Source organism: Hydractinia symbiolongicarpus, chromosome 7, assembly GCF_029227915.1.
Source record: "Hydractinia symbiolongicarpus strain clone_291-10 chromosome 7, HSymV2.1, whole genome shotgun sequence".
NCBI lineage: Eukaryota > Metazoa > Cnidaria > Hydrozoa > Anthoathecata > Hydractiniidae > Hydractinia > Hydractinia symbiolongicarpus.
The window spans coordinates 14,309,527-14,327,815 of NC_079881.1; the positions used below are offsets into that span (position 1 = coordinate 14,309,527).

Consider the following 18,289-nt stretch of genomic DNA (forward strand, 5'->3'; position numbering starts at 1 on the left):
ATCGATCGCCTACCGGAGGAAGAGACTCCTTTTGGCTTCACAGAGCGTGAAAGAAGAGGGCTCAACCTCGAGCTTCAAACGCTAAGGGGTAACCTGAGGCACCTGAAAAACAAGATGATCTTCTACGACAGCGAGATCGCCAAAGCAGAAGCCAAGGTGAAAAGGCTTGAAACGAAGAAAGCTACACCTGGAGTATCAGAGGAGCAGCAAACTATCTGGAACGAAGACATTGCAAAGGCTAGGGAAGATCTAGAACGACTCCAAGATCAAAAGGAAGCAGTACGAGAAGCACACGGTTTACTATCATCTGACACTCAGAGCCAACTGAAAGCAATTAAGGAAACGCTGATGAAAATCGCAGAAGGCGATAAATCTCTGGCTGAAAAGCTTAGAATCTTATTCAAGGAGCAAGGGATTACTATAGCTAGCATCGTGGCGGCTGTTGGTCTACTGATTTCCACCATCGTACTCGCAGTTACAGGTGGTGGTGGTTCCGCAACAGGCGCAGGAGGAAGTGCCGCAGGGAAGGGTTTCATACAAAAACAGCTGGAAAGGCTTGGAAAATTTTTGAAATACTTAGCAGGTAAGGCAGGTGCGGCGCTACCAGGGATTATTGGCACGGTTGTCTCGTTCTTTTTCAGAGTGGCTGCGAGAGTTGTCGAATATGTAGCCAAGCATCTATACATGGCGATCGCTGCCGCTGCTGCTCTTGTTGTGGTATATGTTGGGAAGAGAGGTAAACTATCGTAGATGATCTAGTATGTTGACAAAAAAAATATTAGATCGCCTTGCGGCCGTGTCAGCGGAAGGGCAAAGCCCGTCTCAGCATGAGCACCTATTTTTTAATCCATAGATATGCTAAGATGAGACCTACTCCCGCAGTAACCAAGGTGGTCTTGGTGTCCTCGTGAGGGTTTCCATCTCCTAGACCTGACTGAGGTATCGGTGGCATCTTTTCAGACCCCCGGGTTAGGGCACCCCGCCCCGCTTGGGTAGGACTGCCTCGTTTTAAACCCTGAGGCTGTGTGGGCTTGTTGTTTAGGTCTAGCGTTATGCCAATCATCGCACTCGCCGGCGCAATCAAGATGTTGTTGTTATACCCCACAATTTTACCAATACGCAAGTTCATATCGGATGGTAGCATGTACACGTGGTGCATCACGGCAAAATTCACTGGGGTCCTGGCATATTGAAGCACCTTTTGAAACTCGGTGATATCGTGGCCTACGTTCTTCTCACGTTGTACCATGGCTTCGAATTTCTGTAGTAGTATCTGTCTCGCTGTAAAATTGTCAGCATCCGAACCTATAAGGGATGCCTTGGCATCAGCTTGGGATCCTAGTAGTAAAATCACGTAAACTCGAATACTCTCGCTAAGCTTCGACAGACCTTCCGATGTCAGGCCTTGGCTCGTAGGCATGATAAACTTGGCCCAGTCCCCATCAACTTGCGGCCACCAGCTACCATTTGTGAGCGAGGACATGAGAGCTTTTAACTTGTATTGGGCATTGGGGTCGGCACCATATTCACGACAATTCTGGGCATATCCAGATGTAGAGTAGGGGTTCTCGTATTGAGAAAAGCCGTCATCGTATGGCATGGGTACCTTCATTCTCGCTAGGATACGCCGCATGTGGTAATAGACGTGGAATTTAAAGATACTGTTGATGAGAGGCACGGAGCCATTCAAGTGTTTGGCGGATATACCTAGGGCGGTACTAGCGCAATGACAAGCGAAATTAACTTGTATATTCCAGTAGCCAAGGGCTTGACCGGTCCAATTTACACTGACTGGGTCGTTCAACAGGTTAGTGGGGACTTTTATAGGGTATTTCATGAACATCGAGAAGGTCACGGGAATGTGTGATTCTGTAGAAACGTAGAGGTCTTGATGTTCTAGATTAATTACACCGAGGGGCCATTCTCCTCTATTGGACTTGTATTTTGCCCTGTGGTTATAGCTATAAATGTTCATGTTTCTTTAAGAATAAACATGAGACAGCTGTATGTCACGGATATAGAGAAGCCTACAATTTTTGACGATTACCTAGGGCAGGACACGAGAATTGCCCTGAAATCAAGTATTCGACCTACGTGGCTGAACCTTTACAACGACAGTGATTTTACAATACGCAAAGTATGACCTGATCAGACTGTTACCCGAATTACAATAATGAACGGCCTGTACAAGATCGAGGATATCGCGGCCATCGTCAACAGTCAGGCAGGGGACAAGATTAAGCTGTTTGTCCTGAAAAATGGACTCTGCAGGCTTAGGGTTAGTGACGGGTATACTGTGGTAATCCATCGACAACTGCAAGAGCTTATGGGGCTACCCTACGACCCTGCAAAAAAGTATTTTACCAAAGGCGACCATGACAGCTTATACAAAACTGACGTGTACCAAAGATTAAGACTCGTTTGCCCCCAGCTGGATGAGGATGACTGCCTACTGGATGGAAAGAAATCAAAAATTCTTGCTTTGCTTCCCACCAAAGAGTTAAACGCATGGGGAGACATGCTTACATGGAGTTTTGACACTCCAATCTACCTTCCTTTGACGGACGAGCATCATCATGAAAAAAATGTTTCGTTCGTCGGAATTACGATGCATTTACTCATAGAATAAATGACTGATACAATGAAGCTTTACCCAACTTTGCCGCCAAGTGCTCCTGAGCATGAGCCTGACGAAAGTCAGGTCTACAGACTAAAAAAGATCGAAGAAATCGAGCAGTACCTGCGTGCTGAGATCAAGGAGAGAGAAAAACTATACAAAAGGTTCAAGCTTTGGGGAATGGGGCTTCGGTATGCTGATCATGGCATGATTGCTGTTACTGTCATCACCTCCGCAGCAGGTATTGCCACGCTCGCAACCGGATTCGGAGCCCCTATAGCAATTGGTCTTGAAGCCGCGGCTCTTGCAGTGGGAATAGGCCAAGTAGGTCTCAAGAATGCCTCGAAGCGATTAGAGCACAAGGTGCACAAGCACGAATGCATCAAACTCCTGGCAGAGTCGAAGCTAGACACTGTATACGATAAGATTTCCAGAGCGATCCAAGATAGTACAATTTCAGACTACAAGTTTACATGGATCATGCAGGAAAAACAGCGCTACATGATACTCAAGGGGCAGATCCGACAACGAACGAAAAAAGCTGTGAAATCCATCAACGAGAATGAACGCGCAGAGTTGGTGGCATAAGGCAGGCAAGAAGCCAAAGATGAAATTTTGAAAAAACTTCAATCTGCGCAGTATGTCAGCGCTACTTAGAGTCTCCACCTGCTTATTCATAGATCTAGTGTATTGTTCAAAACACTAGATCACCTACACAATTTCGATCACTTCTCTCGTATCTTGATCTATGAGCAAGTCGCTATCATGTACGACACGTCGCTGAGCAAGACCCCTAAAATATTGAGCTAGATTTTTCTGCCATGCAATTTTAACACAAGGCTCGCAGTACGGTCCGTCCGTTTGTGTCGACGCATCCTTATACTTGACTTTGTGTATAGCTTCGACAAGGTCTGCTCGCTTCAACGTAGAGTACCCCTTGAGACCTAAGGCTTTAGCTTCTTGTCGCAGTTTGTCCATTTGTTTATGTGAACAGCGCCAGGCTTTCGTTATTTTTGTGACTGTCTCCAGTCACAAAAGATTACTTTTTTTGTCTTTTTAGTCTTCCACTTCCACAAGGTTGTAATCATAGTAAAATTGACCAGGATTCTTCGTAGATTGTTTCTTTCCCAGTGATTTGATGAACATCTGACCTGTTCGACCTATCAAAGCTTCTCTCAGTACACTCGTTGCCCATGCTCGAAATCGTTCACCATCGCAATCGATCAAGGCGATGACAGTTGCATCACCTTTTTTGGTCTTGATCTCTTCAACATACTCAATTTTGAACATCACGCCACTTCATAATACTCTCGTGTTCTGATTTCAAGGCATCAAATTGTTCTCCAGATAGGAAAGGCATCTCTTTATTATAGATTTTTTAAACCTCAACCAGGATCAAAATACTGGACATTACTTTCATAATTTAGAGATCTCGCGCTTTTCTTCCTCATCTAAACACCAATTCCAATATCGATCCGGATGCCACTGGCATTACCTCATTCCATATTTTTGCATAAAAATTACGCTTGTGATGATGTCGCAGCAATTCATCATGAATTATATCAAAACCACGCAGCAATACAACAATCTCGATGTGACCCTTTTCAGCTGCAAGTCCCATGGACAAATCAAAATCTGTCGCACCCCACTCTTTGCACAGCTTAACAATCTCAATGTGACCATTTTCAGCTGCATTTTCTAGAGCCGAATCAAAGTATGTCGCACCCCACTCTTTGCACAGCTTAACAATCTCGATGTGACCCTTTTCAGCTGCAAGTCCCATGGACAAATCAAAGTATGTCGCACCCCACTCTTTGCACAGCTTAACAATCTCAATGTGACCATTTTCAGCTGCATTTTCTAGAGCCGAATCAAAGTATGTCGCACCCCACTCTTTGCACAGCTTAACAATCTCGATGTGACCCTTTTCAGCTGCAAGTCCCATGGACAAATCAAAGTATGTCGCACCCCACTCTTTGCACAGCTTAACAATCTCAATGTGACCATTTTCAGCTGCAAGTTTCATGGTCAAATCAAAGTATGTCGCACCCCACTCTTTGCACAGCTTAACAATCTCGATGTGACCCTTTTCAGCTGCAAGTTTTATGGCCCAATCAAAGTTCGTCGCACCCCACTCTTTGCACAGCTTAACAATCTCGATGTGACCCTTTTCAGCTGCAAGTCCCATGATTGCATTTTTGAACAAACTCATTTCTCTTTATTATAAGTACATTCAGACTTCAACTAACAGCGGTCACAATTTGAGTAGGGAATTTCCCTACTCGAACAGATTTGCGCATGCGCTTTTGTTGATGTCAGCAAATTTGTCGAGTGCCGTCATGATGTCACGTGTTTTACTCATTTGAGGCATGATGAAATCTGTGACGTCACAGATTTTTTAGGGGGTCTAAAAGCAGCGTTTTTTAATAGGGTTTGACCGTCGAAAACCTAAACCGTACTTTAATTACCTCCTACTCTAGCTACGCGATTTAAAACTGGAAACACTATTTCTTTTTGAATCGCATAAAACGTTGTTTAATATGCGCATGTAAGTGTGACCAGAGTAAAGAATTGCCGATGTTAAAAGTAGGTTACCTGCTCCTATCCCGTCTACTAACGGCTGTGAACTCTAAACGTATCGATGGTGCCTTAGACACTGCAAAGTTACAATAAAATGTGACTCGCCGCCCTTCACTTCTACTACTTTACATCTACCGAAACAAACAAAACAGTGTTGGAATAACTGTAGCAGACTAAAAAACTATAAACTTGGGATTTGCGGAAGGCGTTAAAGAGACATGTTCCCTGTTTACTTTCTCCTCATCAGTGTCACTTTCACATTCTTCTTCTGTGGTCTGCTCTTCACTTTCCTCTAAAACAAAACTTGAATCTTCACTACTTGCAGCGTTTTTTCCCATTAAATTGGTGATTTGATCTTCATTGTCTTTACGCACATTTTCATGAATGGGAAAGAACTGTTCAGCATTGGTGTTCGCGAATACTTGGACGGGTGATTTTAACCGAAAGTATCGGCTTAGTTGTGGTGTGAGGATCATTTTTTTAGTTGCTGTCCATCGCATTGTATTGTGTTCTCACGGATTTGTAACACACATGATTACCAACGGATTTGTCTACACATTCAACTTTCGTCCCCCCACGCTTATTATTTATCATCTGATTTTCATCAGCTCTGTGTGAAGCAGTTGAAACCTCATCCACCTCCATGTAACTGCCAAGATTTTGGGAAAGAAGTTAGAAAGTTATTACCTCTTGCATCTGCTTTGATGCTTTCGCTTGATGGATGACTCTCTTGGCTGACCTTCTTTACAAAACATAAACTTTGTTGGCACAGCATCCCCTGTTAGAAATCTTCTTCGTTTTTGTCCGGTCAATTCAGCCTACAAAAAGAACGTAAACAATATATAAATTGGCTATACCCCCGTCCTAATGTAATTGCTTTGAAATATCGAAACTTCTCACTTCCAGAAACATAAAATCCGAAAAATATTTTTTAAAGCAACCTATACAAAGTTTTTTTAAACAGAAGAATAAATGAAAGATACAAAAAAGGAAATGATTATACTTGCAAATCTCGCTTGAAACAATTCTTTTCGAAATGATTGGAGCATATGTAAAAACTTTCGTCCTTTGGAAGATTGCCATCACGTCGTGTATGTTGGAGTCACTTCTTTCGTTGTAATTTTTTCTTCTAAGATTGAAATTTATGGGAAATTATTTCAGGATTATCGTTTGACCGATTTAAACACCCAACAGCAGCACAGTTAATCATTTTAATTCTCAAAAGTAATGCTATTTCATTGACAACCGCTAGAGAAATGAATTTTTTTATTATTTTAACACACAGGGCTTTAATAAAAAACTTTGCCGTCTTGTTTCGGAGAGTGTTTTTCGAGAACTAAAGAGATCGTTTTATGGATATCTAACAAAAAAGAAGATTAAATATTGATTTTTTCTTGTATAGTTAACTTTATAGTATTTAAAAAAACAGTTTTTACAAGTTTTATTTTTAACTTGAGTTCCCTTTTAAGTTAAACTCCTCCATAAAAATCTCCATAAAACGGAAACTCCATAAAGCGAAAGAGACTTTTTGCACCAAATAATTTTTTTACTACTAAAAGGTCTCTATAAAATGCAAATATAGCATATGACGACAAAAATTATTTATCAATTCTTTTTCTTTTACAGTTTCTTATTTTACACAGTTGTTAACTTTCTTATTTATGTTTTCAAAAAAAAAAATGTTTTTCCAGTACCAATAAATTCACCCGCTTCACGAAAGTCACTGCGACCCAATACCATCCTAAGACCCGTTGTATCTTTTTTATAACTTACGCAAGCACAGCGCCGAGAAAAGACAAAAAGGCCCGGGACGGGGTTGCCTGCAACTGTGCAATAACGTCTCATTTCTATCATTTACATTACTCGCAGAAGATTCTGAATTTTGGTCAAATATCTATAAAAGCGGACATCTCTATGAAGCGGACAATTCTTTTCTTAACGATTAAGGGATATTCCTCGCTAGTATCAACATAAAACTATTTTTAGTCACACTCAAATTTTGAGAGAATTTATATTAAAAATTGCGAATTTATGGATTCAGGTTCTGACTATTTTATTAATACTCTATTATATTATTTATCTATTATATTAATACTCCAGTTCCGTCTGTCTGTCTGTGTGTCTGTCCGTCTGTGACAGGCAAGGGCGATTATATTTTTTTAACAATTTTCGTCTATAAAACATCTCCTAAAACTATAATCTGTTAGTTACAAAACTTTTTGTTTACATTTTTAATTAGAACAAATCATGTGATAAAACAAATCGATTTGGTCAGCTGGGAATTTTATTGTATGATAAGGTAAATTTTTCGTCATGAGTTTTTAATCAAGAAGGGGTGTTATCGCCTTGCAATTGCTTTGTAATAAATTCATTTCCCGGCAAAGTATTGGACAATTAACATTATTGTCACGGATGTGCCATGACAAACATTTATTTATATATGTATATATACGCCATCCGAATAAACTACTGCGTGCGTTGTTAGCATTTTGCCGTACGTAGTGTAGCGGATTCGTCTGTTGCTCCCAGCTCTGGGTACCGCGGATCAAATTCCGCTCACTGTCAGGCAGTATGATAGCAATTCACAAAGTTGCTCTATTTCAATAACATTGTTATTGTTGTTATCTATTTCGTTTAAAACGTTTTATTTGCCTCCTTTAATGAAATTAAAGACTACGGGGAAAATATTACATATTTAACGATAATAAGAAAAATACAAAAATTCTATTTTAAAGAGTTAGCGGATAATTCAATAGTTGAATTTTTGTCAAATTTTATTATCTTCCTGCCGAAAATGCATGCAAACCAGTATCCTCAATCGGGCAAAACCAAAGTATACTCCGCGGAGATATTAGATTTTAAACCCCCCTCCCGCGGTTTCTTGTGCATAAAAGAGCCCGGGTGCAACCGCGCTCATTGAGGAAGATTGAATAGTTCTTAAAAGATTGAATGGTGGTTGAAGGATTAAATATTTTTTAAAATGATTAAATGTTTTTAAATGATTGCATAGTTTTTAAAGCATTAGTACAAAATTGGTACAAAAGGGCAAAAATAGATCCCGCAAAAAATAAATTGTCGTTTCATCATCGGAGTTTCCTTGTGATCAGTTAGACTTTACTGAAAAAATCTCAGGTATGAGGTGCTTTACAGTACAGCAACCTTTTGTCGATCTACCAGTCAAGAATTTTGCCGATAAATTGCTTGATTTCCCCTGTTTCTGCGTCATTTTTGTCCTAGAAATTCCGCATCAGCTCCCCAAAAGATGATTCAACATTAGTAAAATCCGTTACGCTCAATCCACACACGTGACCATTGGGGGCGTGAACGTACTGTCTCATAATACGAAATTCTCTTCAAAAAACTTGAGAAAGAAGTTCCTTGCGGTATAGTTTTCCTCTAAGGGAACTACCAAATTTGAATCCTGCATTAATAGAAATCAGCTGGACCTTGTCATTTTCTGTCGTTTAATATTCAATCGTGTTTCGTTCCACACATTTGTTATTAAAGATCATATGAATTGCTGGCGCAGTGCAAAGAGTGAGAGTGACGTCTCTCTTAAAGTGAATGATTTTCCTTGAACGTTAATTTGCTAGATTTCTGGGACCGCAAGTAAGGAAGTAAGCCAGAAAAGTGTAATTTAAAGGTATTTTTTAATGAGAAACAAAAATAGGATGGAAGTTAACTTCAAAACAAACGGAAAGACACACCTAGGTATAAAGGCATGGCTACATTTTATAAATTCCTAGCTAGCTAGTTGTTCTTGGTGTGGTTAGCTTTACGATGCTAGCTGACAAACATGTCTCGCATCAATAATATCATTAAAACTAAAAAAATATAAACAAAACGTAAGTAAGATCTCTCTAGATCTCTGTAGGCGGGGAATTGTTTTTTCTCATATGAACGGAACTAATTTTTGTTAAGAGTTTGTTAACAGTTCGTGATCTCGACTTGATATCATGCTCAAACATTTACCTGGTTTCCCAGGAAATATTTCCCATATGAACAGCCCCTAACTTATTGTTGCAGAAGGCATATACAATATGTATGTAAAAAAAATAGTACTTTGCAAATTTCTCTTTTACCACTGAATTTTCGCACTTTATATAAATTCTTTGGGACAGGATAGTATAAAGTAGACCAAAACCCCTGATCTTAGTTGATTTTAATTTATAGGCTGTGCCTTGTGAAACTTTAAGGTGAACATTTTGTGTAAGACAATGGCATGACATATACTGATAGAACTGAGTTTTGTTGTTTTAGATCTTATAACTGAAACTTTTATTGACATATTTATGTTATTTTGTGAGGAAGGACGATACACAGAAGAATTAGATTTTATAATTGCAAGCTGTGTTTTCTATATTTTCTAAAAATTCTTACTGCCGAGGACTGTACAACATAACGATATGACTGATCCTTCTCCATTTAAATTTGATGCGTTCCAAATCGCAGTTTTTTTGAAATTTTGGGTAAGATTTAAAGTGTAAGGACAGCATGAAAAAAGTCAAAAAACATTTGTTGAATCAGAAGTACTTTCTACAACCATTTTTTTCCACTTTGTGAAGCTTTTGTGGGGGAAGAGTATATGCAATCTCATCGGAATAACTGATTTTTGTTGCAAACTGTTTTTTTCTGCATTTAGGATTAAAATATTGTTTTGGAGGGCATATGCAATAGATATATATACCAAAAGAATTAAATTTTGCAAACTTTAATTTTGTCGTTGGCCTCTCATTTTTTATATTTTGATTAAACTTTTGTGGATGACAGTGAGTATGCAATGGACGAAAATAAGAGAATTTAGAATTATTTAGAATTTGGTATTTGCAAATTTGGTGCAAAAATTGACATAAAATGAACTCTTAGATTGATTGTTGTAGTTTTAACATGACTCAATATGACCCAAGCTTTTTTGCGTTTTAAATTTGACTAATTAGTCCAAAAAAATTTTGTCAATTGGTTTTACACTATACAATATGTTATTTTTTACATATATTTTATGTGAACATTTGTGAAGGAATATTATGGGAAATTCGAAATTTTGTGTAGGATTTATTGACGGTAAAACAGCATGCAAGTTGCTAAAAGAACTGATTTTTATTTATTTTGGGTTTAAAAACTGTTTTGTTTTTTTTACTCTTTGTCTAAAGCTTAGTGAGGAAGTACTGTATGCAATATATAAAAAAAAATGTTTTGTTGTATTTCCACGGGAAAGAGCTAGTTTAAAGTGATTACAAGTCGAATGCTCTACCACTACACCATCTCCGCTGTGTATGTTGAATGTTGAAAAATATCGAGCCAAGTCAGCCATCTTTTCGTATTTTCCCCCAGCGATATATTTTCCCAACAGCCGGTTCCGTGGAACATGCCAATTTTAAAGATGCTGTGTCAGTCACAGGCCGTTCAGTTGCTGATCTCACTATTGCTACAAATTTTGCTACTTCCGGTTCGTCTGCGGGGGTGGTAGGACCAACCCTATCAATTTCTCTCCCGCCGGCTTCTAAGCCAATTTTGGATAAGAGTAGGCAGTGAGTATGTAAATTTCGATTATTTATTGCCTCCATCGCTCAATGGCTCAAAGTCCTTGTCGTCCTTGCCCATCATGGACGATGGAGGTGAGTACGAGATGAAGATGCGCACCTAGATGGCATATCTACATTTGCTATGTGTAGAAAAAAATGTAAAAAGTCTCCTATTAAGGATTATGCTTCGTCGAGTTTAACTTGGAGCTATTAACTTAGTTGTATGCTCCTACTCACCACTCAGACATCAGACGTACATTGCCCAATTTGCCAATCAGTATCTTTTTTCATATGTGTATGCCTTTGATAAACTACACAGAATAAATTCCAGCATATGATACCAGCAGGAGGTGGGATGTTATTGATGACTTGCTGTACAACCAGCACCTTAGAGGCGCTCCTGTATTGCCAAAAAGAGATGCTGTTGCTTGGGGGTCATATTCATCTACATCCTTCAGGTTGAGCTATGCATGTTACATCTGCAACGAGATATGGCACTTCGCTAACCAATGCCCCACTCGAAGTGGGCGGTTTAGGAAAGCCAATGAGCAGAAGTTTCGGAATGCCACCGGTAGTTTCGAAGTAATCCCCAACAACCACGGTGCATTGAATTAATAGAGGACTCAGCGAAAAATACTACGAAATTTTGGTTTTTTTTAGTGTAGTATATAGTCGACTCCAAATTCAAAATTAAAAACTTAAAATACAAAAACACGAAATACAAACCGGCAACATAAATTAACATAATTAGTATAATTTATACTAAATATTAAACATTATGACTTTCCTATGACTTTCGCATTTCTTTGAGGTCGTACCTCAACATCGACTTTGTTTTCGTGTTCACGTAAACAATCGACAGAATATAATTTGTTCACAGGTCTCTTCAACTCTGAGGTCTGGGTTTTAACTAAAGCTCCTCGAATTTGTCCATCACGTCCTTTATAAAGATTGATAACTTTACCGATTTTCCAAAGCGACTTCGGTACTTTCTCTTCATGAATTAGAACAACGTCATTCAACTTGACTTGCGGGTTGTCCTTACTGTTTTGAAGCGATCGGTGTGATTCTCTTAAGTTTACTACGTACTCCATGCGCAAACGATTCTAAAAGTGTTCAATGATCTGACTTATTTTGGTGCTGTGATGGGCAAGGTTCAATTCTTCGTGTGATTTAAGGGTGGTTGAATTAGAATACAAGTTAAGTCTACGTCCAAAAAGCATATGGTTTGGCGACAAACAACTTTCAAACTCGGTAGAATATTCGTACGTGAGTGGAAGATTGTTTAATATACACTCGATCTCATACAAAACTGTTTGCATCTCTTCAAATGAGAGTTTAGTCGACCTTAAATGCTTTCTTAATAGTTCCTTTGTACTGCGCACAAGTCTTTCGAAAAACCCTCCGTGCCATGGAGGGAGGTTAAAATGCCAATTTATTTTTAGATTTGAAATATAAGTTTGCGTATCACGTGAAACAAAATTATTACAATTGTCTGAGATGATATGATCTCAAACGCTTACATAAAAGACACTGGTGTAATAAAATTCGCACTAAACTACGAGCACTTTTGCTCCAATAACTCTGTCGGAATTCGGTAAGTGTTTGTTTTTGAGAGATGTGTTTTAGCTTACAGTGAATATCCATGATGATTAGCTTAGTTAACGAGTGATCTCGGTCGAACAGTATAGGCGATATCGTTTCAACGGGTAACGGTGCGTTTACAAGTCGACCCCTGCAACGTAATAAACCTTTTTCGTCGATAAAAAACAACATCTTTTTCTGTGGGCATATCGTAAAAGTGGGACGCGGGCTTGTTGAGTCGGGATGCGGGACTCGGAACCTGGGACGCGGGACTCGGGACGCAGGACTCGGGACGCGGGACCCTGGAAAATGAATATTTTACGAGTTTCGCGGGACTGTGTATCGGATGTGTAAAATCAGGACCGTTTGGATGGAAAATATGATAAGTCGATGGTAGTCATTCCCAATGTGTGTTATATACACGTTTGAATAAAGAATGAACAGAAATTCTAAAAAAAGATGAAAAATAAAAATCATACACAAGGCGTGTTTCAAAAATATAAACACGTTGAACAAAGAATAAAACAGAAACTGTAAAAAGGTAAAAAATAATATTAAAAATTGTAAAAAAAAGAAAGATAAAATCGATATCATACACAAAGCGTTGTGTCATGAATCATGAACACCATTTTTTAAACGAAGAGGAGAATATGAATGCAGTATTTTTTGTTGATATCACACTGGCAAACAGTGTTAGGGTTTTTATAAAGTTAAAGTTCTTCATCTTGTGAACAAAAGAGTGTAAAGTATATGTATAAAAAGTATAACAAAAGATTTTAAAGTTTAAATGTAATAATATATAAAGTATGCCGATTGATTTTCAAAGAGTTTTGTGCCTTGCACTTAGATGTGCCGTAAGTCATCCGGCACTAATATTGACGAAACGTGAAAAAAATTATCATATTTCGAAAAACAAGACTATTTTAGATGATAATACACGCGAGTAAAGTCGGCCAATTGAGTTAACTCCTTCGACTTAGGACTAAAATCAAATCATTTGGTTCTTCAGACTTTCCGTATCGTCCACCACAACCATAACAGCATGTTACGTTCTTGTGACAACATTTTAGCAATGTCAGCTGGTAACAGTGTGGAGCAGGATCTGGTTGAGAAGGCTGATTTACTAAATTCTTTGTGATACCTGTAGTTGTAGGTGTATTTGTACTCGCAGATATTTTCGCTGCTGTAGGAGTAGATGTGGTACTTGCTGAAGTTGCAGTTGTAGTAGTTGTTGTTGTTGATGCGCCACCATTAGTAGTTGAATTTACTTGCACTGGATTGACGTAAAACTGCACTGGCGTTGATTTCAAATTAGCAGGACCCTTCTTCTTTGAGTGGATTTTGATTTCTTCCGTCCCGGATTAGCTTCCTTGTTAAAATCTGCTAGGATATTTATTTTTGCATTTTTACTGTTGCAACTTTGTACAAATACTCACCTGCCTCATCACTTTCAATTGCTTGGTTTAATCATAGTCATAAGAAAAAGAGATAGTCTGGTAATTCCGGGCCGTCCATAATGTGTTCCTATTGTTCACAAGCAGATATGTTTCTTAAATCGGGGTGGCCAGTTTAAGACTGCACGAAATTATCAATAATGGCTGCCCATGGGGAAGATTTCTTTGGTGAAGATGATTTTGATGCAATCTTGGCTGTTATTGGTGAAGATTTATTAGAAAAAAATCAGGGGCGGATACAGGATTTTTTTCTCCTTAGGCGGATTTGCGAAGCGAAGCCCACGCGCAATTTTTGCGTAGCAAAAATTGCGCGTGATAAAACAGCTGGGGGTCTTTAGCTTATTTATCTATTTCAGCACTCAAAAATGCAGCAGACAGGACCTTCACATGTCCATTTCTTATATGTTATTGGAAAAAAAACAACCATAAAATTCATAAATAAAAGCCAAATAATGTTTTCAGAAAAATTAAGGCTAAAATTAGCCAGCCAGCAAAATTTCTTCTTACTTCCAGATTCACATCCAGATAAATGAAATCCAAAAATAACATTTTTTAAAGATTAGAGGATTAAATTAATAATCCAGTCAAAATCTTCTTTCTTCATTCAAAATCTTCTTTCTTCTTTCTTCCAGCTTGCACATCAGGTAATATAACCAACCATGAACAAAATGAATCTGTCATGAAATGAGTCAAATTGATCAATTGTCAAAACCAACGGGGTGGGGGGGGGGGGGTAACATGGTAAGTACTATCTATTAACATTTCTTTATCATTAGTTATATATCTCAAAACATGTCATGTCTTAAAATTTTAGTCTTCTGTTATCAATGGAAAATTTATTTATAACTTCATTTATATCAACGTTTATTTCTTTATGGATGTGGAGAAGAGCTAAGCCATTTAGTCTATAGTTAGACATAGTACTGCGGTTATAATTTTTTAATCGTCGTAGTGCAGAAAAGGACCTTTCACATTCACATGAGGTGACTGGTAATGTGCCTAAAATTCTTAGGGCCACAGTTATATTTTCAAAGCCAGGAAAATGAATTAATTTAAGTGTAGAGGAAACATTATCTGGTGCATCAAATTTGTACGAAGTCCAATATTCTTCCCACAAGTCCATTTCAGCTTCAATAGCTAAAGAATTAGGCATGTCTTCTTCGTAAAACTGAACAAAATTTCTGAAGTTATCCTTCCAAGATTTTTGGTGATGGTGATGGTAAAGAAGAGAAATCATGTTGGATGGAATTACTGCAAAACCAGCATAAGCTGCTAAGGAACTAGGTTCAAATCGTTTACTAAGTTCAGTGCTTAGGTGATCTAGAATTGGAATTGTTAAGCTGCGCAGGTAGTAACTAGATATAGTATCAGCTGATACATTACTTTTATGTACCTGCCGAGAACAAACTCTAGGTCTATTTTCTTGCACACGGACTGTAGACGCTAGGGAAACAGCCTCTTTGTACCAATTGTTGTGATAATCATTTGCAGAAGCTCTTATAGTTAAGGACATATTTTTAAGACTTTGTATAAGATGCAAGCTCGATAAAAGGTCAATAGTTTTTCCTTGTAAAATCTTTGTAACTGGCAACAATAAGTCCATTACTGACCGTGTTACAACTAGTGAAACAATAAAATCAAAATTAGTAACAAGATGCAGAAGGGAGGTAGCTTTTGTAGAAGTATCACGGTTACATTTCTTATCAAGATTCATACTCATGTCCTCCAAAGTGTATACAATTGCAACAAATAATTCCTGAAAAATATCTAAGCCAATTATCCGTTCAATCCATCTAGTCCGACAAACATCAATTAACTTTTTCTTTTTAGCTTCAGGACAATGTCGTAAAATATTTGCCTCTAGGAGCTGTTGCCTAACTTGAGACAGGTTGAAAAAATAGGACAATTCCTTTACTCTTTCTAGGGTATTTTTAACAGATTGGATGGAGCATGAGCCACAAACACTTAAATTTAAACGATGGCTGTGACAGTGAGTGTATATAGCCTTCCTATTTATTCTTAAAATGTGAGCTGACAGTCCATTTATATGTCCAGAAACAGACCCTGCCCCATCATATCCTTGCCCACGACAATTTAAAATATCCAAAGATAAATCTTTGGAAACACATTTTAGCAGAACTGAGGCTAAATCTTTTCCTGCTAACCCTTCCTCACAATAAATATATCTTATAAAATCCTCCCTAATATCACAACTGCTGTCCACAAAACGTAAAACCAGAGACATTTGTTCCTTATTAGAACAATCAGCTGCCTCATCTGCAATTATGGAAAAAAACTTATTTCTTTTAACCTCGTTGACAATAGTGTCAGATATCACTGAACCACAACATGATATCAAAGCATTTTGAGACGTTTTCGAGATGTATGTAGCATTCTTACTGGCAGATTGTAAATGTTCTTTTAATACATTGTCTACTGCACGTACCCTAAAGTTTAAAAGTTCACGAAAATTTCCAGCCCCCCTTGCGAGTATTCCCCTATTTTTGGTTGTGAATCAGGACCATCTCTGTGGCCACGCAAAGCTATGCCAATTCGCCCACACAAAATAATTGTATCAATGATTGGAATCAGTTTTTGCCTGTTATCGTTAATACTTTTCTGTAAATTTTGGTCAATCAATGTGTCAATTGATGGCCTTGCCCCAGACATATTATCAATAAAAGAATTGAAGAGAAGAGAAGTATTTACATGTAAACCCTGCTTAGACGAACAATGACGTTTAAAAGAAGGTACTGCATCTGGCCAATGTTTTTGAGGTTCAGAAAAAAGTTTGGTGACCTTATAAGATTTACTGGGAAATCTGTCTCCAAATAGGACACAAGGAAGACAAAATGCACCATCCATAGTAGGCGAATATGCCAGCCATGAAAAATCAGAAAGCCATTTATACTGAAATTTCCCGTTACTGACAGGGAAATTGTAAGTGTTATCTGGAATGAATAAATTTGTAATAAGTTTACGAATATCACTTTCCTTTAATTTAGCAACTTTTTTTCGAAAAGATCCAACATCATTTTCACAAACATAAACCATTTCAGGTTCTGTACTATCAACAGTGGAACAATTTTTGGAAATTGTGCTAATACTGGAAGTTATAGCAGGTGATTCATATGTTTTAACTATAGGTTTTGTTAAGAAATTAAGTTTTGTCTGTAATTTACCACCTACACACATATTACCGTCAGTAAATACTTTTTTAGGAAAACATAATTTAAGTGATTGATCAGTCTTTCGTTTTAAAGAAGAATGAACGAGAGGCACGAAATGGTTGGACTGAAATTTTGAAGATAACATAAGGCCTTCATAACAAAACATTATGTGTAGATCAGCCTTCATTGAAACATGCTTACGGGGAATTATTTTTTGGTTCATACAAACCTTAAACTTTTCCTCTCCAATATCAGGGTAATATGAGAATATAATTCTCCCTGTAACTGAGGACAAAGCTAAAAGACAAAGGAAACTTGACCAGTTTTTGTCATTTAAATTTAAGACAGCTTCCTCTTTTATAAGCTCTTCCCCCTCTTTATTGCTGTCACAAGCAACATGGGAAACACAGAAAAATAGAATATTTTTCAGAGAACTGAAAGAACCTCTCTGCTCTTGAAAGATGGAAGAAAATAGAGGATGATTGGAATAAAAATTTGGGAAGAGAAAAAGTTCCAACGATACCAGAAGTCGTAGCAAGTCCACCAACATATCGTTACTTCCCAAACACAAGGATGCTGAACTGTATAAACAATTTCCAGAAGCTTCAGATCTACAAAAGTGAACATAAAAAAATTGTTCACTTCACTCTACTGCAAATCTACAACAAGAATAACAGCTGGCTCTATTATTGTCATTAAATAGTCTCGATGACCCAAATAGAAACTTTTTGTTTATTGTAGTGAACCCCCTTTTGTTTATTGTTTAAAAGCTTAATTGCGCTTTGTCACCACAATACAATTAATTTATTTTTAAACATTCCTTAGGGATTATCAACAAAAGTAAAAATAGATAGTTACCTCAAAGCGACGAATGCTTTCTCTTTTGCATACCCAGGAATAAAATGTTCAACACTGAAATTTCTGCTTAACAACTTTTCTCAATCTTTCTCCAATGATCTAATGTTCCAAAATCAGGAAACTCTGTTATTTTATCTTTCAATATCTTATAAAGACTTTTACATTCGCAAATATCATTGCTTTTTACAGCAAGCACAACCCGATCCCGCAAGCTCCCATCAGAAGACATGTTGGATCAGAAAGAACTTCAGAATTGCAGTTGGCCGAAGCTGGCCGAACCCATTAAACAGACCGGCTACCGCGAGGCAATAACAATAGGAAGAGTAAATTATTCCTACGCACCCATCCCCTAATATCAATCTTTCTTTCACCGTAAATTTCGACTAAAGAGAGTCCAAAAGTCCACACTTCGGCGAGATTCTTTTTACGTCACAAATTCTTTTGTTTTAACCAGAGTCCAAAAGTCCACACCTCGGCGAGATTTTTCTCGACGTCATAATTCTT

General features: G+C 37.9%; 2 protein-coding genes and 1 pseudogene across 2 annotated transcripts; all 3 read right to left on the reverse strand.

Moving 5' to 3' along the window:
* Positions 1-61: 61 nt before the first annotated feature.
* Positions 62-17,926, reverse strand: LOC130648968 (ankyrin repeat domain-containing protein 50-like; annotated as a pseudogene).
* LOC130648517 (uncharacterized) lies at positions 11,496-11,813 on the reverse strand. Its single transcript, XM_057454570.1, has one exon. It carries the CDS (start codon positions 11,811-11,813, stop codon positions 11,496-11,498), a length of 318 nt encoding a protein of 105 aa, XP_057310553.1.
* On the reverse strand, positions 11,826-12,495 carry LOC130648518 (uncharacterized). The gene is made up of 2 exons (XM_057454571.1): positions 12,354-12,495; positions 11,826-12,214 (listed from the first exon to the last, which is right to left on the reverse strand). The coding sequence occupies exons 1-2, from the start codon at positions 12,493-12,495 to the stop codon at positions 11,826-11,828; spliced, it is 531 nt and encodes a 176-aa protein (XP_057310554.1).
* Positions 17,927-18,289: the final 363 nt, after the last annotated feature.